The 21,372-nt window shown below is 36.6% G+C and overlaps 1 protein-coding gene across 19 annotated transcripts in view; it reads left to right on the forward strand.

Moving 5' to 3' along the window:
* LOC131685498 (uncharacterized) overlaps positions 1-21,372 on the forward strand; it is a 238,077-nt gene that overhangs the window by 181,230 nt on the left and 35,475 nt on the right. For 14 of the 19 annotated variants that reach the window (XR_009304818.1, XR_009304819.1, XM_058969247.1 and 11 more), the window contains 4 exons: positions 7,011-7,321; positions 7,402-7,560; positions 7,643-7,716; positions 18,370-18,678. Coding sequence is in view for 14 of the 19 variants with exons in the window: in XM_058969247.1 (XP_058825230.1) it covers positions 7,011-7,321; positions 7,402-7,560; positions 7,643-7,716; positions 18,370-18,678 (853 nt within the window). In the remaining 5 variants the exon portion in view is untranslated. Of the gene's footprint in view, positions 1-7,010; positions 7,322-7,401; positions 7,561-7,642; positions 7,717-8,254; positions 8,342-18,369; positions 18,679-21,372 lie in introns of those variants that run through there. The other 5 variants (XR_009304820.1, XM_058969262.1, XM_058969261.1 and 2 more) reach the window with 3 other exon arrangements.

A 21,372-nucleotide genomic window follows, 5' to 3' on the forward strand; every position in this document is an offset into this window, starting at 1 on the left:
CAGTAGAGTGACAAGAAAAAAATGACCTCTATAGGCCCACCCCTGAGTCGATTCCTAGTCCCACCTAGAGTACTTGCTCAAAATTTGAAGCAAATTGGACAAGTCTAGCTACCGGACTAACATGCCTGAAGTTTGAATGGGATTTGCAATTTACATGGAGAAAACCCACTAACTCGCATTTTCGCCACTAGGTGGCACTCTATGCATCGTATTTACACTGCGAGTGAAAATAAAATAGATAACTTAATTGTTTACAACTTTGTCCAAGACTGCTAGTTAATCCGACTTCGCTAAAAAAAATTATTAAACTTTTAACGAAGTGATGTCTGAGTCAGTTTTGCATGGGGCCTACCAGTTCACAGTTGTATATCAGTACTCGCTTCTCACGAACTAAACATTTTTGTGAAATAATGGTTACGTTTAGCTCAATAGAATGTTCAGAAGAACCCAACTTAAAGTGAAGTGTGATTGCATAAATTAGGGGGTTTACTCCAATTTAGTTCCTTTAGGGAGTATAAGCATATTGCCACATGGCGTGATAGTCACAAAAGTTTCGGTTCACTTTTATCCTTATCAGTAATAAATAGAACTTCTGTACCACCGGGACATCAGTCCCGACCAGTCGTTCGAACGTACACGTAAGTTGCGTGTCATTTTTTGGATTTAGTGTCTACCTAGCGGCCCAGTCAGCTGTTATGTACTGACGTGGAGAATCCGAAACACAAAACATTAGACTTCATTTTAAGTTGGATTGTGCACCAATTTCATAAACTAGCTCCTTTACGGAGTATAAACATAGCATAAAAAACGCTGTAACTTTTCTTCACCTGCTTGGATTTCTATAAAAATTTGGGATCACATTCTTAAGAACCTATACTTTTGCAGAATGCAAAAATGCGGTTTTTGACTGCCCTCAACATATCTATACAGGGTGTTTGATTCATGGTTAAGAACCTCTCGGATGGTGATAGACCGTCATATTTGGAGAAAAAAATTGTTCTACACATATCATCAAATCTCAACCGTTACAGAGTTATTGAACTTTTTGTGTAAAAAACTTATTTGCCTTAAAATACCTCTAACTTTAAAAGTATACTTTATATTTTAAATCTTTTAGTTCCATTCGAAAGGTGAGAAAATTTCCTATTGAATCGAGTTCTCATATCTTTTAGTTAATTAGCTTAAATTACCTTTTAGCTGTAAAGTAGTTAAAAGTTAGTGTTTTGAGGAGGTTTTGGCTAATTTTCTCGAAATAATGAAGTATGATTAAAGCAATATCCATTATCCAAAAGTTGGATTTTAGGACGATTCATAATTTGTTCTTGGACGTCATATTCCTATCCCTTCTCATTTCTTTGTAATTTCATTACTATACTTTTCCTGTAACCGACTTGCAAGTGCTTAAAAGACTCTAATCTAAAAAATATGCTTTATATCGTTATTTACAAGATTTCATTGGAAAACTGAGAAAATGTCCTATCAGTGTACGTAGAAATATCTTTTAGTTAAGTGTACTAAATGATTTTTTACTAACGAAATAACGAAACAACATTTATCGTTACTATTGTTCATTTGATGCCCCTTAATGTTCTCTATAACTTGACACTTTGTCTATATCTCTTTTCATTTTGCTGCTATTTAATAGTTTAATAGTTTAATAAGGTTCGAAATCGCTTTTTGCATATGCAACGATGTGATAAAAACGATTTTGCGTCGAAACCAAAAGAGATAATTGAATGGAGTCAAATAAAGAACTGTAGAACTTGCGGAGATGCATTATTTCCATGATAATAATGGTGATGTTTATTATTTACTACTTTAAGAAAATTAACGAAAATGCTAATAATAGCACTAATTACAAACTAATTTACTTCTAGAAGAATACTAAATTCACTTAACTGAAAGGTATGAATACATTTTTCTCTGTAAAATTTTCCTGGCTTTCGAATAAAAAGAAAAAAAGTACAATAAGTGCCATACTTTTCCAAATAGAGCTGGTATTAGTGAAAATGAGATAAAAATATCCAAGTTTAATAACCCAAACTCATGAAAATAAGAAAAGATAAGTGTATCATGTCAAAGAACGAATTATGCAGCTCTTTAAGACTAACAATCTGGATTATTAAAATGATGAGGTTAACTATTATGATTTTCAAAAAATGAACGAAAAATCGATTAAAAATGTTTAATTTACAATAACTTACTTTGAAAAGGCTACTTAAACTCATTAGCTGAAATATGTGAGGGCATCACTCAATGCGAAATTTTCTCACCTTCCCAGTGAACCTAAAATATTTGAAATACAAATTATACTTTTTGAGTTAGAGGTATTTTAAGTCAAATAAGTTTTTAACACAAAAAGTTCAATAACTTTGTAATGGTTGAGATTTGATGGTATGTGTAGAACGATTTTTTTCTCCAAATATGACAGTCAATCACCTCTCGAGAGGTTCTTAAATAACCATGAACCAAACACCCTGTATAACTCTTAATCTAGAACGTTTAATATACATGTTTAATATATACTAAGGCGCTTGGGCGTACGTATGGTGTTGGAATTTGTATCATTTTACTTGTGCTCGAAATGGTCATATTAAAGCCGCCACAAAGATCGGCGAGTAATGTGGATCGATTATCATCATAAAAGAGCAGTACCGTGGAAGTTTAAATCTCCTAAGTTTAGTAGCGGTGCGGTAAGTGGTTCCGCGATATCCCAAAGCCCTCGGTGCCCAACCGATTCGGTAGAAGTCACATCACTTTGGACAAATCATTGAAAAAGCAAACTCTTATCGGTGACTACACCTTTTATCTCTACCTTGTGGACGGGTAGGTAGACACGGAACTCCGTGCTTGCTTTAGTGCAAAAATCACAACGTTGAGCTTAACTGGGCGGATTTTTACAATTTTAATCACGCCCGTTTCGTTCTCTCAGGTTTTTCGAAATCTTTAGTTAATTTAACGCTTTATCTCCAGGTCGGAAAAAGATCACAAACGGTCCAACCGAGTTAAATTTGTAGAACTTCAAGTGGTGAATCGAAGTCTTTGCTAAATATTGTTCGACATCCATTTCACCATCAGGTGCGTCTTTTCTAAAGAGGCCAATTATGTACGGGTCCAGAGCCCGACTCAGAATAAAAACGCGAATAATACAGGTGGAATGATAAGAATTATGGGAGGTATAATAAAATCAAACACGAATCAGGGGATAGTGAAATATAAATATGGGAACCTATTCTTAATCGGTGCGGCTGATTGTTGTTGATGTTAGTAAATTTGCCGGCGACGGAACACCAAATCAGCTAGCTCAAAGAATATGCAATAATCTTGAACAGCAGTCACGAAAGTATATATATTTCGCACGCCCAAGAATGTGCAAGGAACCTTGAGTAGCAAAAATAGAAAGCGTCATTGTTGAGGTACAAACATAGTACACGCACTTCACTGGATACACGTCCGAATGATCCGGGTGACACAATACGAATGGAGAGTGTAAACATAATGGATGTTTAAAATTTCGCTCCGTTGTGAACATCCATCTCCGACAATATTTGTTTGGTACAATCGTTGTTTGGTACAGCCTCATCAGGTGTCCTGGGTGGGCTCATCATGTTCTAGTCACTGCCCGAAAAAAATTATCCTTTGTTGGTATTCCTGTTTCTTATAGCTAATGTGGCATACCCAGGTGCTAGAGATGGGCGATTCACTCATGAATCGATCAAAGAAGACGGCCCTTAAGAAAGAGCGAATGAATCACGATTTTTCTTATAAAGAGCTGCGATTCATTGAAATGGTGTTTAGGTTCAGGGGGCCCATCCACAAAGGGGGACATTTGGAGTCCTTATTAGGCGGCCTAGGGGAAAAAAGATTTCTCGTCTTGCTGGACGTCCCTTTGGATCATCGGATCCATTCTCAACAAAAAGGAAGAGAGCATAGGGATTTTCCGAAAGGACAGGTGTTTATCCATCTCTCAGTATAAGAGAACTTTGAGCGTTTCCCAAGCTTGACAGTAAGTACAGTTTAAGCCGCACGCTTCTCGATTTTGGATGAATACAATTACTTGCAATCCGAAATCTTGAACTGTTCTAGTGAGAGGATCTTGAAGCAGCTAACCCCATAAAATAGCAGGCTATCGTACGTCAGGCCAAGCTCAGTGTCCACATCATCTATCACCACTGCCCGGGCGGGCACGTAGACGCAATAGTCCCGTATACAACAGTCGCAACAAGCAACATAGTTTACTTAGGCGAGGCCATTCACTATAACACATTTAATTTGGTCGAACGCGTGTTATTTGAGTTATGACCGAGTACTGCACAGTCAGGTGATTGAAATGTCATCCAAGTGTAATTTGTACGTAATATGCTGATTAGCGGAAAATTATCAGCAAGATGCAACAACATAAATAGCATCCCTTGGATAATAGGAACCACGAAGCAAAGCAACTGTTAAATGTAGTATTTCATACCCAAGACAACAGACAGAAACATCGTCAAACGATGCCTGATCTACATGAGAAGCTTTACGTTGTTGTTATCATGTTAAAAAATAAGTAACCAATTGTGACTCTGGCGATCAAATTTTTATGATAATCAAGGACAGGAACCTTGACTATCATACGCTTCTATGACTCCGCAGACATCCAATTGAGCGTATGGAACAACGACGGCCCAGCACTGTTGATTGAGAACTCAATAAACATTCCAGTTATTTTCAAAGCGATGAACGTTACAGCTATGTGTTTCAAATGCAACAGCTGCAATCGACTAACTTCAACCAAATAATTATCTACGTAGCGGACCAGAGGAGACATGTTTTCTCCAATGAAGTGGTATATACCGATCGACACCTTAATTATGTCAGTCGTATAGGTGTCCCAAAGCAGTTGATATGGTTCAGTGTACGATAACAAATTGAAGGACTCCTTCAATTGAGCTCCTTTGAAGGGCAACAAAAATGAGCCGTTAAGTCATTAGACCAAATATCATTATACCAAATGCATCTTTAACTTTGGATGTATCATTACGCGTAACGGATCATTAGGCCGAATGGATCATTATACTAAATAATAGGATCTCAAAAGCAACGCAACGACATAAGTTCATGTCAGTTTAAAACAACTTAATTTTGGGCCTTATTCCTTTTAGTCGTTACACACCAAAAAATAATGAAATTTAAACCACATGTAAATCAATACGAATGTAGGGTGGGTGCTCCTATAGTTGAGGTGTACCAATAGTTGCAGTAGTGGGTTATACGCCTAACTAAGGTACCAACCATCAACAAATATTTTTTTTATCGATTCATCGCACTAAAATTATGCGACAATAAAACTGTTATCCTTGAAATTTGAAATTTGAAATTTGATCAAATAACTATTGAAAAAAATGATTTTCTTAGAATTTTGAGCTCCCTTGCACCTATAGTTGATGTAGTGTACCTATAGTTGCAAGTCCCACAAGAAAGCAATGGTATTTGCAACAATAGGAACCGAAATTAGCGATTGCACCACTATTGGTACATGTGTTCCTATAGTGGTACAAGCGGTTTTGAATACATAAATTGGTTATTAAGCCATCTTTATATTTTTCCTATGAAGTAGGGACTAAAAGCTTTCGTTTAATGTATTAACATTGCCCATAGGTCTATTAATCGATTTTTTATCAAAAATTTTCCTTAAGCATGCGACTATTGGTACATCCACCCTAAACATACAACGATTGAAACAAAAATTTGATTGAAAATTACGTTGAAATCCATTGGAGCATCAAACAGCATACAATTTTACACTTTCATTCGTGTAAAATTACATGTCATTCATTTTACTGCAGTATTCAAGTAAAAATACATTGATGTACATTGGTTTTCCGTTTAAAGAAACTGTAATTTTCAATCCACGTGTAAAATTATAATAAAATTAGTTGAAGAAAGCACGGTGGAACTTAATTTTACATTTATATTCATGCTCCAAATATGTGCTTGAAAATAAACTTAAAATTGCAAAATATTTTTTTCTGTGTAGATGATGTGACTATGAGAATAGGACTCTTTACATATTTTTTTAAACAAATAAAGCTGGATTTTGCGTAGCGGATTCTCCTTATCAGTAACTGGTACCGTCTCGGCACCAGATAGAGACAAAATCCAAAAAGTTACACGTTTTGTGTGAATGTCTAAACAAGTGGCTGTCCCCAATTGATGTCTCGGGAAGAAAGCACAGAAGTTTTATTCTGCTGGTGAGAAAGCGGAATCAACATCTTGTATTTAGCTTGCGATTTAAAAGAAGACAAAATTTTGATAAAACCAAATTTGTCCATGAGGACACATTTCCTAACTTAAGTAAAGTTGGTTCTCGAGGTCTCCTTATCAGTAGCTGGTACGGGTTAATTTTTCTATTTTGATGGGGTACATCCTTTAACAATACTTAGGTCCAGTGAAAATTAAATCAAGAAAGCGGTCAAAACCGAAATAATTCACAATCAATGTCGTTAAAAATATATATTTTTCATAATATATTTTTAACGACATTTAATTAGCTAGAGATTACTAAGTAGGAAAAGTTATGAAAATTTATAGCCATAGTACTCAAGCTATAGCTACTGCGAATCGCTCAAGTCTATTAGTCTAGTGGTGATCTTACCTGATTTCTCTTTTATCAGTTCTCGTGGTAAGGAGAGACAAATCTCTCTTTGCCGTAACTTGGTAGACTTGAGCGATTCGTAGTAACTCTGCCTAAGCTCGACCCCTACTAGCAGAAGACAAAAGATTAGTCCGTAAGATTTTAAGACTGTTTCTAATGACCTTGCCACATTTAGTTTTCCAATCTGTATATTTCATAACCTTGCTCTCACATGAGTTCTAAATTTTCGTAACTTTCCCTACTTAGTAATCTCTAGTTTAGCTAATTGAATGTCGTTAAAAAGTAAAAAAATAAAAAAAGACTAAATACTAGTCGAAATAAAAAATAGAAAAGGGAAAATATATACTATAACTCGACTCCCTTCGTCTTACAGCACTCTCGTCCCGCATGATCGAGCGTATCTTTTCCGGCTGTGTAACCCGCGGAGCCCGCCGAGGCAACCCCAGCCCGATGGTGATGGGTCCGAACGGGCCGAAGATGTCCTACACGGACTTTGTGTGGTTCCTGCTGGCGGAGGAGGACAAGACACACCCGACGGCAATCGAGTACTGGTTCCGCTGTATGGACGTCGACGGGGACGGCATGCTGTCGATGTACGAGCTGGAATACTTCTACGAGGAACAGCAGCACCGGATGGAGTCGCTCGGTATCGAGACGCTGCCGTTTGAAGACTGCTTGTGCCAGGTACGCTCATATTATGTGTCACTTTAGGTTTGCAATTTATGCGAATGTTTTTTTTTCTGACGAATTTATTACCCCGCTAGATGCTGGATATGATTAAGCCAACCACGCCCGGCTGTGTCACGCTTGCCGATCTGAAGCGATGCAAAATGACGCCCATCTTCTTCGATACGTTCTTCAACCTGGAGAAGTATATGGAGCATGAGCAGCGGGATCCATTTGCACAACGTGATAATGACGATGTAGGAATTCGGTTCCAATCAATAGTTCGGAAATTTAAATCGTTCTTTGTTGGTTTCTCTTCGCTTGTTTATTTCGTTACAGCTCTCCGATTGGGATCGCTACGCCGCCCAGGAATATGAACTGCTGGTGGCAGAGGAAGGAGGAGACACTCAAGGGTAAATATCAATTGTATTAGCTTGCACCAAAATTGGAAATTCTTCTTTAACATTGACAGCAGACAGTGCACTCACAACCTATCAAATTAAATCTATTCACTCTTCTCAACGCACCACTAGTTTAGTATTTTTACTGTCTTTAAAATAATTTCACTACTACTACCACTACTACTAACAATCGTGATCAAGAATCTTTCTAGCTCTTTCTCTATCTCATGTGTCAGTTAACTCAGTCGGCTTACATTCCAAAATCAGGCTATCCTTACTAAACAACGGCATTTCGACTGCCATCGCCCGAAAACATCATTCAGCCTTGCTCCGATCCAACGCAACTCCCAAGTTTTTAATAAACGATTTTCGTTTGTGTTTTGTTCCGTTGATTTTTCCCCCCAAATTAATTGATGCATTGCATTACTTAGAGTATCTGCTAAGTTTGATTTGACTAAATCTTAAACCCACAATTCTATATGATTATCTTTCTTTTCGTTTCATTTTATACGAACACACACACACTCTCTGTTTTCGGTTTTCGGTGAAGGGAGGAAGAAACCCGATAAACAATACCCTCTTTGTTGAATGATTTTGAGTGGGAGAAGAAAGTATTTAAAGTAGCGTGAAACTAGGGGTAAGAGTTTAAATTGCAAACATTTCAGTCTAATCCAAAACCTCAGAGAAAATCAAACATCTCGCTCGCCCTGCCGCTCGATCTGTTAACCATCTATTTCTTCTTCTACTACCCTATTACTGACCGAATGACTATTGCCTCTTGCCGTTGTTTACCATTGTCGCCGTCTGACAGACGCTGATTTATTAACTGAACAAGTGCTAGGAGGCTCCATCGTGAGCTTTGCTTACTTCCCGCCTGTCGTAAATAGATTGTACTAAGACCAGTATGCGCATCCTAATCGTGTTTAACAATCATTCGGTAGCTGCTCCTAATTTTTGTTGACTGGATTGGTCGTTCGAAGTTCAGGGGTGCTCGATATGCACTGCATGGGGCAGTTACTCATTTATACAAAATCTGCATTTTAGTGCCTAATGGAGAAGCTTTGTGTCTTGTGAATGGACGAAACACCATGCGTTCACAGTCAGCTTTTAGGATACAATAATGCATCAAATTGATCCAGTTCTGATATGTTCCGGTTAGGTTGAAAGTTAGCAGATGGGTCACCAGTTCGTATCAGATCTTGATCATTTGTGTTCGGGTCTGTAAGTTACAAACAGATTGAAACATCGCCATTTTCGTAGGTGTCTCGGAGTTGGAGATTTAGAAGGGTTAAGGACAATATACATGCGAGCCACAACATAGCTCCTACGCCGTACACACCCCTCTTCCCTGCCCAACCATGTATCTGACATGAGCAAATATAAAAATACGTTTTTCAATACACTAACCTTGCCGGTGTACCACGCAACTGCTAATTGAGGAAGCTAGAACATTTTTCTATACAATCAACCGAGTTTTTGACGGAATTTCAGCTGTAGCTCTTATTTTGTACGAAAATAACATCCCTCTTCACTTGGGGTTTCTTTTCGAAACACTTTTATTTTTCTTCTTCTCACTTTCAGAACACTTTCAAATGCACTTTAATCACACACCACTAAAAATACCCGCGAAACTAATCGTTTACTAACTAAACTTCAAATTTTCTGCCAATGTGCAGATAACCGTTCCGAAGACTCATTTGTGCATTTGAATTTTCACTTCGAATTCCAATTTTTCTCAATGTATACAAGCGCGTCGGTGCCTAGCAACAAGCGTGCGTTCTTGGCTTCCACATATCTTCACCGTGAGGTCTAGGAATCACTTCAAGCAAGTGATGCGACCTGTAAAACATAATTTATTATCTAGTTATTTAGTTAGTCTCGGAGTACACGATCACTTGAAAAAAAGAATATCTTCCTTAGTTTATGAGTTTTTTTTTAAACTCTGGGCAGCCTGCTACCCAGAGTAACCTATGTTTTCTGAACAAAGGCAATTTGAACTCCAAACAGCCCGTCGTGGGAGTATTGGCTACAATATTGATAACAAATTAAACAATTACAAATATCGGGAAAAATCTCATAAGGATATGAAAAACACGCCGGAGTCCCGCAAGTTTTATTTTATTTACTAGTCATATCAGTCAGTAGTCAAGTCTGTTCCCAGATGATCTAAAAATCGTCCGTGCCATCGTTACGGAAATCGACTCTGTAGTGCTTCAAGAATACATCTGCAGACTTCAAGAATAGTGCATGGTTAAGGTGATGAGTTTCGGACACTTGCTAACTTTGAGGCTTTATGATTGATTGATTTTTATTTATGATCTTTTAATATCTTCATGGATGTCTCCTTCAAGAACGAGTTATTGGAAAAATCGGTTCTATCCGTGATCAGCTGAACTTCAATCGTACCACTCTCAGAGTTGTACTGCATCAGTGTCCTTCAAGTTTATGAACGACCATGCACTTTGAAAGAAATCATACTTACTTCTGGAAAGTCTACATGGAACAAAATCAGTTCTTAAATGCTAAATCACAATTTTGTAAAGTGAACTGTTTACAAAAATCGCGACCAAGTTCCAGAAACCATGAATAATAAACTTCGTATTAGTGAAAATATTCGCGTTTCCCCAAAACCAGTCCACACCAAAAATACATGACGTTATATCGAATGTTTGGTTTAGATATTGTGGTTGTTTCCTGAACATGTTTATTTTTATGATTATAGTTCATAATTTGAGGACTAAAAAAAGCCGACAATTAAACAATGTTCATGGTTTCAGAAGGTGGGTCACGATTTTCGTAATTTTCCGTTCCGTCAGTGTGATATTTTATTCATGAGTTCATTCTCGGACTTTTCACGCGGAGTAATGTGATTCTAGTTCGTGATTTCAAGATATTGGCAACTATCCTCGTAATTTTTTGTGGCTTAGCATATACCATTTTATTCTTCAGATAACTATTGAGTTTGACGCGCGGACTAAGGTGACTTATGTTCGTGATATCAACAGCTTTGTCATGCATTTCGTAAGTTCTCTTCTCTTTTTACAAGGAGCGAAGTGAGAACATGAACTGCACAATTTTTTTTTGGGTTTTGACGTAAGTGCCTATACTTTATTTAAGATTCTCTGGTGGCATCCAACGTGGACAACAGAACGAAATGGTGAGTTAAACGAAAGCAATTATTCGAAAAAAAATCACCCCAGAGGCATAATTCGAATCTGCAACCCTTGAGACTCCGGCCCAATGCACAAACCTTTCACTGGGTTCGTTCTCGTCCTGCCTTTGTTAATTCTACCTCTGGAGTGTTTTTTCACATAATTGCTTTCGTTTAAGTCGCCATTTCGATCTGTTTTCCCCGTTGAATACCACCAGAAAGTTTTAAATATGAACTGGTTCATGAAGCTCCGATCTTGTGATCTTGTGCCCTACTTTACAATTTTTAATGTATTTTTGGCATTTTGGTCGCAAATGAATGGCCATAATTATATTATATTTCATGGTACAATATTAAGTTCAATATTTTCACAAATTTTGTAAAATAATTCACTCGAAAATGTCCAGACGATAAGCAGAGTTGTATAAAAGTGAAATTGATTAGGGATATCTTCTAAATTTGCGAAATTATTCATAAGCACGCAATGCAGTAAGCACTAGTTCACGATCCTGTGAATAATACTATAAGTACTGTGAATTTGTTCATGTGAAAATATTGAGACCAAAATTGCATTATTTCTGAACTATTCCATAAAAGTAGAGACGTACATCATGGTTTTGTGAACTATTTCAAGAGCACGAATAATTTTGCAAATGAGTGCGAATATAATATAATCATCAATGCACTGAGCTACTTGAACTATGAACATAATCTGAAAGTGAAAATGGTCATGAATATCGACTAAACTCGTGAACTTGTTCACGAGCAACTATAGTGTATCGTGATTAAAGTACTATAAATCATGAATTAAAAGTGGATACCAATTTCATGATTTTTGTGTAATATTTCATGAGAACTGACATGATCATTCATTCCTGAATAGTAGATCATGATAGTTAATAAGTTTGGAGGGATTCATGAATAATATAATTATTTTTGTAAAAAAGTTAACAAGCAAATATCAACACGGTTATAATTTTATGATCTAATTCATAACAATGAAAAACAGATCATGACGAATCAAACATCAAATTGCATCACGAAAAAAACCCTTTAGAAAATTACCTAGTGGACCGATCTTTTTCAAACTTTCAGACAAATATGAACCATTAGTTAAATTTTGGCATATTTAATTCATTCAATTTCAATACCATAGCTATACCCTCGCACCGTACGCTTAACTCCAGTCATTAGGTTCTGTACAACATATGGCTGCAGCGTCTTCTGTACGGAAACCCACTTTTCCTTTATGTCTTCCTCAGATTTGACCTCCTTGGGATGCTTCCGTAGTGCCTGCTACATAATTGCCCCTATATTTTTCGGTGGACCTTAGTTCCGGAGCGTTGGGGGGAGGGGGTTCATGTCCTTGGGTACGAAAGTGACCCGGTTGGCTTCGTACCTCTCCGGGACAATGTTTAAATAGTGGCACGAACCTAGATCCAGCCAGAAGATCATAGGGCCCTCGTGTTGCTTCAGCAGAAGAAGCAGCCGCTTTTGTAGACCCTCCTTGAGGTAGATCTCCCGTTTACAGTCCCGGTAGTCACGATCAGCGCACTGTGTTTGCCACATGAGCAGATCGCTTGCCACATCATGTATTTATTTGCAAACTTTGAAAGTTTCTGCTTCCTTACTTCCTCTGGAACCTCAAACTTGTGCTAGGAGGTGAAGATTAGTAGCCCGGAAGCTGCCGGAAGTCCGCCTTGACGTAAGTCTCATCATCCATGATGAAACAATGGGCGTCGTCAGCAACTGGGTGTACAGTTTTCGGGCCCGTTACTTTCCCACCGTATTTTGCCGTCCGTCGGGATTTGGAGCCTTCTGCACTTTGTACGTACTTCCGGTCCTTGGCTCTGTGAACGAAAGATTTGGACAGATGCAACTTTTTGGCCACATCCCTGACCGAAGCGTTGGGATTCCGCTTAAACGCTTTTACTGGACGCTTGTAATCCTGATCACTAATAGAACATCCATTCTGACCGCATTAGAGAGATGAGAATTTTCCAGGTGCTTTCGCAAAATCAAATCGCGACATTGCTTTTCGGGTGACGCCATTTTTTTTGCAATTTTCGAAAAACTGACAACGAAAAAATATAAATATGCAATAGGTTATATTCTACAGCGTTTTTCCGTGATGCAGTTTGATGTGGGACACCCTTTATCGTGATATTTTAGTCACACGTAGAGTGATTTGTGTGCATGATTTCAGTATCTTAGCCACGATTTTTGATATTTTTGTCACGAGTAGTGTGATATATGTTCATGATTTTTGGACCTTAGTCTCGATTTTTGTAATTTATGTTCACGTTATCGTGATATTTTATACACGAGTTTTGTTTCGGATTTTTTCTGGCAAAGTAGTGGGATTTATGTACATGATTTCAGCATCTTAGTAACAATTTTTATATTAACGTAACGTAATATTTTAGTCATAAGTAGAGTGATTTATGTCCATTATTTCAGGATATCAGTGACGATTTTTGTATATTATAAGCCCTTTATCGTGATATTTTTTATTATTTGTAGCTCTATAACGTACTTTTAGTGCTCAGCGCAGTCTTCGTTTTCTGTCCGGACATCACATTGAAACTGATCAAATGAATAACGATGTTCGAGGTCCTAATAGTTTTTTTTTATCTCGCTCGCACCTATTCCTAGTTTCTAGAAGCTAGGCTTAGCTACATTTTGTGATATAGTTCACGTGAAAATTTCATGACTATGCGCAGAGTTGCATGAAATTAAAAATGTTCAGGGATATTCTCCAAACATCACAAGCCTCAAGACAGATCGTGAATCATGTACTGTTAATCACGAATCTATTAATATTTTATGGTTTTGTGAACTATATCACTAGCACGAATGGTCTGTCGTGAATATTATACTAGCAATCATGAACTAGTTCACGTTTCTATGAATAAGATTTCATTATTTTGTGAACTGTTTCACGAGCACGAATGGTGAGTTGTGACTAATATACTAGGAATCATGAACGAATTCAGGAATACATGAATATTTTATAATTTTGTGAATTATTTCACGAGCACTAATGATAAGTCGTGACTGATTCGCTAGAAATCATGAATCAGTTCACATATACATGAATAATATTTTATGATTTTGTTATCTATTTCACGAACACGGTTATTGAATCGTGACTAATATATTAGTAATTATGAGCTAGTTCACGATGATTGAAACGATTTATGGAAAATATTCCGTGAAATAGTTCACAAGAAAATATGTTTTGATTTTGTGAACTAATTCATAACCACGAAATCCAGATCATGTTCAAGATGTAATAAATCATGAGTTAGTTCACGTCGTACAGTCGACCCTGAATGTTTCTAAATCTGTGATTAAAATCACGAGGCAACCAAGTTGTGAACTAGTTCACGTATAGAAAATCGATTTGGTAATGACGTGGTGGACACTGTTACTGACGTTCACAAAACGAAAACAAATATCTCCACTAATAAAAGTGGTATATAGGCGGTACTGAAGTGAAATTGAACATAATTACATGAACACATGATTTTTGTTCATGGTCCTGTTTTCGTGACGAAAACACGCAATTGTTCCAGAATTCATGGCACATTATTCACGATTTTGGGAATAGCTATGAGACCAACTTCATGTATCTACTCGTTTATAAAATTAGTTTTTCGTCGCGCTTTTAGAGAGACCATTAAACATGGTATATAAAATGTGTTTTCATAAATAATAATTGCATCTGGAATGTTTCATATTACACTGTTTAACACAAGATCGGGGAGCAGAATGAAAAAAAATAGCCTAAGTTTGGGATCGCAGGAAACTCTTGGTGAAGAAATTTTTGAAACAATTGGAACGGGGCTTCACAGTCCAAAACCAAAGTTTGTATGGAGAACTAGGAGTGTTCAAGAAGGAAGATAGCAACGAAAATGGTCATCTTAGATTCTCGCACAAAGTCTTACAGAAAATGCTTTTCAATCAAAAAAGGAATCTATGCCATTTTTAGCTCAATCGGACATCATTAAGGGGGTGCAGCGTTTGAATATTAATTTCATAATACTCGAAAAAATCCAAAGGGGGGGGGGGGTGCATGAAATGTTGAAAATCGAATATGTCCAAAAATAGCATGAAACATCAGCATCTAGTGTCAAAACAAACGAAAACAGCTGAAAAAAAATTAAATTTTTCAGTTCCGAGGACTTTTGAAAAAAAAATTCCCCTAGCTCTCCATACAAACATTGGTTTTAAACTGTGAAGTCTTTTTTTCAAAATTTTGTGCACCAGGGGTTTCCTGGTATCCCAACTCTCATTTTTTGTTTCGTTCTGTTTCCAATTTTTTTTTGTTTTATTTTGTTTCGCAGTGTTATTCATAGTTGACATGTTTTCTCAGTTGTCGACCCGGATTGCAAGAAAACGGCTTGATCGATTTTCATGATATTGATGTCCAATTGATGGTGATATCAAGCCCTTCAATGTAAACCTAAAACAATAAAAAAACGCTTTTCTTACTTTTTTAGGCTAGAAAACAATGAAAAATTCTTTTTTTATAGTTTTAAGCCAGAAGTAGTAAAACAAATGTTTTTAGGTTCATACTAAAGAGTTTGAAGTTACTTTTTATCTCATTTTAATACCATGAAAATCGATCAAGTCGTTCTCTTGCGATCCGGAACACCAACTGCAAAATTTATAATATTTATAATAAAATCGTCGAATTCAAAAAAGTTTAGGTCTTTGACGTGGTAACTTTTTTTGAGCCGCGCGCAAAGATTCAGTATGATTTTCACCATTTATTTGATAATCCTCCCTTTAATTATATGCCACTACGTTTATACATATGTTGAAAGTTTTAAAATACTGAAAGAAAAATCATACATCTTTGAATTCAACGCGATGACATTTCAAATTTATTTCAAAAAACGTTCTTCCATAAATTGTAACCTGCATTAATTGCAATCGATAGGTGCACAAATATGTATATACCATCGCTTTTAATTCAAAGTTATAGGCTTAATTATTATTTGCCATGCCAAGCTTCCATTCATTATCGTTTGATGCGACAAAAGCTGCAACAGCCATGTTGGTCCATGCGGGGTCGCGGCCACCCAAGCTGTTCACATCTTCAATCCGTTGTTCGAAATTAGCGACGTTCGGCGTGGGATAACTTAGTTACAAATGGCGGCAGTATATCCGTGTTTTTCGTCCAAAAAGTGGTCCAGAACATCTTTTTCACGGTGTGTTTGGTAGAACAAGTATATTCGAAAAAAAAATCGGCATCAGTATTTGATAGAATGGAATTTTCTCTTTCATTCGCAACCAAAAGTAAAACCATCGGTCGGGGAACACGATTAGATATTCAGTCGTTTGAAAATCCTGTTTAACCGTTTCAAAATCAGTATGAAAATGATGGATTGATTCTATGCGATTTAGGTTCAAGTTTGTTAACGTTTAGGAAAACTTAAAGAATTTCTGTTCATCGACATACCTACAAGGCTTTTCTTGTACTCCAATCACACTTTGACTTTAAAAGGAACAAATTTTATATAACCTAGAAGAAAGCCTACTGTAATAATTCTCTTTGAGAAGAAATTCCGGAATCGCTATACGCTAAACAGAAATCGCAATAGTCAATAAGAAAATAAATTACTAGGAGAATTTACTCAATGTATGGTTCAGCGCATATACCAAAAACTGATAGTTTTTTTTCTCCTTCAATCATATATCTATTAATATTGAAAAAGACTAACAGGATTCTCAATCAAACGTTGCAATAAAATCCGTCATTTCTTACAGTGACTCGAATTGTCTGATTAAGTTCATTCAAAAACAAAGTTTTGAATTTAAGCCTATTGTATTTTACCAGGCAGGATCTGATCAGGAAGGAGGGTAATTCCAAATTACAATAGCCATCCCCTAAAATGAAAATAGATTTTATAAAGATGACACGAATACATGATAGAATTACCATCTTTTAATGAATCTTTTAATGAATAAGTCTGGTCAACATTTCTCTATACTTCCATGTTCATAAAATATCATTGGCACCCAAGAACTGACGGAATCTGAAAATACACTACACATAAATTCATCTGAATACACTGTCCAACTAAACCGTGCAAATCTAGAAACTCATCAAATGTTAATAACTTTCTCGACGATTTTATATCATTTTATATTTTTCTACAAAGTTGTGGACATAGAAATTTTTTAATCAGATTCTCAATTTTAGTATTATTTAAATGTCTATAGTACCACCTAGTGGCTAAAATGTGAGCTAGTATCTTTGTAAAACCTAAGTTCTCAAACTAAAATCTTTGAAATGAAAAGTTGTTCTAGACCCTTCGATCGATTATTTTACGATCGGTTGCAAATTAAAGGGTAAATTCCATTCTTTCGTATCCTGAAGTTTCGCGGATGCGATATTTTTTGAATAAAGTTGACAAAGACATCTTGTTTTATTTCATTTCTCTATAAACAATTGTTTAAAAATATACAAAATAGTAGCTTATCGGGTCGAAAAAAAATCTCTGTGTCTTACGACAATTTTATTGTTGGCTAATTCATTAAAATCGGTCGATTAGGTGAACGGACGAAAAACATTAAATGTTAATATTGGTGTTATTTTTTCGGAAAGCCCAACAATATTTAAATTTTTCCATTTCAAATTCTACCAACAAAATTTGATCTTCTACCAAAATTGTAATTTCACCTAATTTGGATGGCCTGTTTTAGAAATTTTGACCTGATATAATAGAAGCTAACCTAGCTTGCTGCTACCGGTGTTCTATGTTCACTAGCGTAGTCTGGCAGAGAAATATATTTCGGCTAGAAATGATGAACTGTGGGAGTTTTAAGTTACGTAGCATCAATATTTATTCCTGTTTCTTGAAATATGCCATATTATGCTATTTATAGCGAGAATCAATTATTATTGAATGCGATAATCCTGACTATTTGATTCGTGGTTCTTAGCATTGATACCAGTTTTGCTCGTTTCCAGTATCCCAGTACAGAACCTTTCGCTGCATTATCCAATTTTCCACTGATATTTTCATCGTTGTTTGGTTTCAAAAAGTTGAATGTTCACCCATTTCGAAATTGTGCGTCAAAAAAAAAAAAACATCTAGCTGCATCTTGCATAATGCATGCAGTAGCAACAATGCACTGTTCCGTAGGCTCGCTAGAAAAATAAAAATGAACTGTTGTACCTTTCTTGGCTAGAGACCCTTCAACCAGAATTGACCTTGCATCAAGTAGATCTCTTTTTGCGAATCTTAGAACCGCCATTGGTCGACCAACGACAAAATCAGCTTCGGTTCCCATCCAAATTTGAGCTCGGATGTAAAAAAAAATTCAGAGTAGTAGAACACCAAGCTGACACCTGCATAGTAATACAACAAAAAACAACCGCCTAACCTAATAGATAATTTTTATGTTTCTTTCCTCATTGCCGTAACTGAATGTGTGCTACCGTGTAACTAACCGTCACTATAAACTCAAACAATAACCTAACACACCATCCGATTCAGCTGCCTAGACGCAGCCGACGACGATGATTTCGGTGGGCCCATTTCGTCGCGCCGACCCTTGTCCGGCCATTCGGTAGCTGCGGCCGCCAGTGGTTATACTAATCGGACCATCAGTACCGTGTCCATTTCCTCCACCGTCAGCACACACCAGCATTCGAGCAAGATGGACAGCAGGTCCGTAGGTTCTGCCGCCGTTACTGCTGGGGCTGCTTCGGCTGCTGTTGTTGCTGGACCTTCTTCGGCTGCATCCCGACAGGGCAGAAAAGCGATCGATAATGACATTACCACATTTTTTAACGCATTCTGTGTGTAAGTAAACTAATGACATCTTCTGGCCAACCTAGAATGTATGCCAAGTTTTCTTTTTTAAAACAATAATAATTAGTGTCCTCCTTGTAACTATCTTCTTATAAATATTGCTTTCTTCGTTCACTCCACTCTTAGAAAGTACCCGCCCCCCGAACAAAAGCTCTTACACTGTTGAATCATTGAATGCAGCTAACTCTAATACAAAAATATAAAACCAATTGGGCTCAACATGTACAAATTTTAACTTCAATTAGGCTTTCCAACACCAATTGAAAAAAAAAACCCGTGCACTGTTCAGTGTGGTTGCATGCAAACACACAGAAAGTGATCCGACAGCTGTCCCTCCCTCTGTCATCACTTAACCCGTCTCTAGTGTCTATTGTTTATATGATGTTGTAGATATGGTATTTTCGTCTAATCTCTTTGTTATGTATATGTTATCACACACAAACACTTTTTCTACAAAACAAATCTAATTGTTTCAAACCGGGTTATCTAGTTGTTCCTCCTGATGTGTACATATCAATCGTTATCTACTGATCTATTGTCGTGCGAAATTCCTGTTGTAACCTTACCGCAACGATCGTTTGTAAAATTGTAAAATGTGTAAAATTGCAACCATGCGACAAATAACACTACCACTTATATTATATTTCGTGTTCAAAGAAGGTATTTAACTAAATATTAAAAATAAATTGTCAATGTGCGTCGATTTGATTGTTTGTATCCTTACTCTGTCTGTTTGTGACAAATATGAGATATCATCTTTATCAAATTTGCCTAAATTAATAATTTGCCTCGAGATTTTCATTGTCTACACAGAAAAAATATTTTGTAATTTTAAGTTTATTTTCATGCACATATTTGGAGCATGAATATAAATGTAAAATTAAGTTCCACCAAAAATCCACACGACTTATCGTGCTTTCTTCAACGAATTTTATTATAATTCTACATGTGGATTGAAATTTACAGTTTCTTCAAACGGAAAACCAATGCACTTCAATGTATTTTTTACACGCATATTGCTGTAAAATGAATGACATGTAATATTACACGAATGAAAGTGTAAAATTGTATGCTCTTTGATGCTCCAACTGAGTGCATTGATTTTAACGCAATTTTCAATCAAAGTTTTGATTCAATCTTTGTATGTTTACATTCGTATTCATTTACATGTCGTTTAAATTTCATTATTTTTTTGTGTGTACCTTCACCGATACTTGGGAAGGGAAAGGGAAAGTTTATGTTAAACTTACTTAACGGGAGTCCTCATGCTTAGCGACATTTATACCTAATAAAATAGTTCGCTTTCTACGTTTGCTCGGGTCAGTCACAAACAAAATCACTCCACAAGATACCCGCCGGTTCCGATAGCAACTGTAGTCTTGGTTTATTTTCACTAGTTAACATTTGCTTTCAAACGCTACCCGTGGTGTGTGCTATCGAATCATAAGGCAAACTAACTAAACATAGCATTTGCCATCGCAATGTATGCTATAAAAAATGATAAATGTCGAAACTAATGGTGCTCAAAAATCAACACCCCGATGTGAAGTATGGTACAGTTAGAGCACAGATAACAGACGTTTAGGCTAGAACAAAATGTCTTCAAAAACCTGTGTAAACTTTCAAATTGATAAACGTTGGAAATCCGTGTTTCAATATTGCCGTCTGCGCAACTGTTTGCTACACTTGTTTGACAGATGCACTCTAACTGCATTGTATTGATCACTGCGCCATCTACAAACGTTTGCCAAACGTGTTTCAGACGTCTTATTTATTCGGAATTTCAGTAGCGGGTATTTACACACGATTCAAATCGAGCCTAAACGTCTGTTATCTGTGGTTAGAGTTAAGGTACCTATGTATTTGGACGATGAGACAATAAAGGTACGACTATACGATCTGATGCGGTGCTAGTGACTTGTTAGTTTATTACAAAATCTATATCGCAACACAGAAAGAAGAATTCGTTAAGGTTCAACTAAGAAAGCTTGGAAAAGCGGCCATCTTGGAAAAGAAAAAAGCAGTTTTTTTCTCAAACCGCTGGAAAAATCTCGATGAAAATGGATCAGCAATACTCCACCAATGCCCCAAATACATTGATTCATTTTGATGAAGATTTTCCCAACAGTGTGAGAAAAAAACTGCTTTTTTCGTTTTCCAAGAGGCGTTCTCAGTTGAAACGGGTTAAATTTTAGAGTAATTTTTTTCACAATATTTCAAATACTTTTTTCGTGCTATAAATTAATGGCGGTTAAACCATTGGAATTATATGTGTTATAAGTGGATTCACCGATAAGTGAAATAGAAAGTTTATTTTTAAACACATTTAGAAAGAATCTTATTGTCTTAAGTAATGTTGTAGCTAATGCTATTGCAAATGAAATTGCAGAAAACATCGAATGTCTATCTTTTGTAGATGTTGTGGATTTGTGTAAAAGACCTCTTGAAATCAGGGGCCCCATTCTAACCGACACCTCACCTCACCTCACTTGAGTCCCCGTCACCTCATTTACCAGTCACCTCACTCACAGAAAGATATTCCGAGAATCACTTTAGGTGAAGTGATTCTTGGGTAACCGTCGTCACCCAGGTGACTCCTAGAATCGCAATTTTTAAGTGATCTCACAGCAATTTGGAAGAGTCTGTTAGAATCATCTGTTACTCACCCGGATATTACTAAAGTGT

The sequence above is a fragment of the Topomyia yanbarensis genome, chromosome 2 (assembly GCF_030247195.1).
Source record: "Topomyia yanbarensis strain Yona2022 chromosome 2, ASM3024719v1, whole genome shotgun sequence".
In the NCBI taxonomy this organism is placed as follows: Eukaryota; Metazoa; Arthropoda; class Insecta; order Diptera; family Culicidae; genus Topomyia; species Topomyia yanbarensis.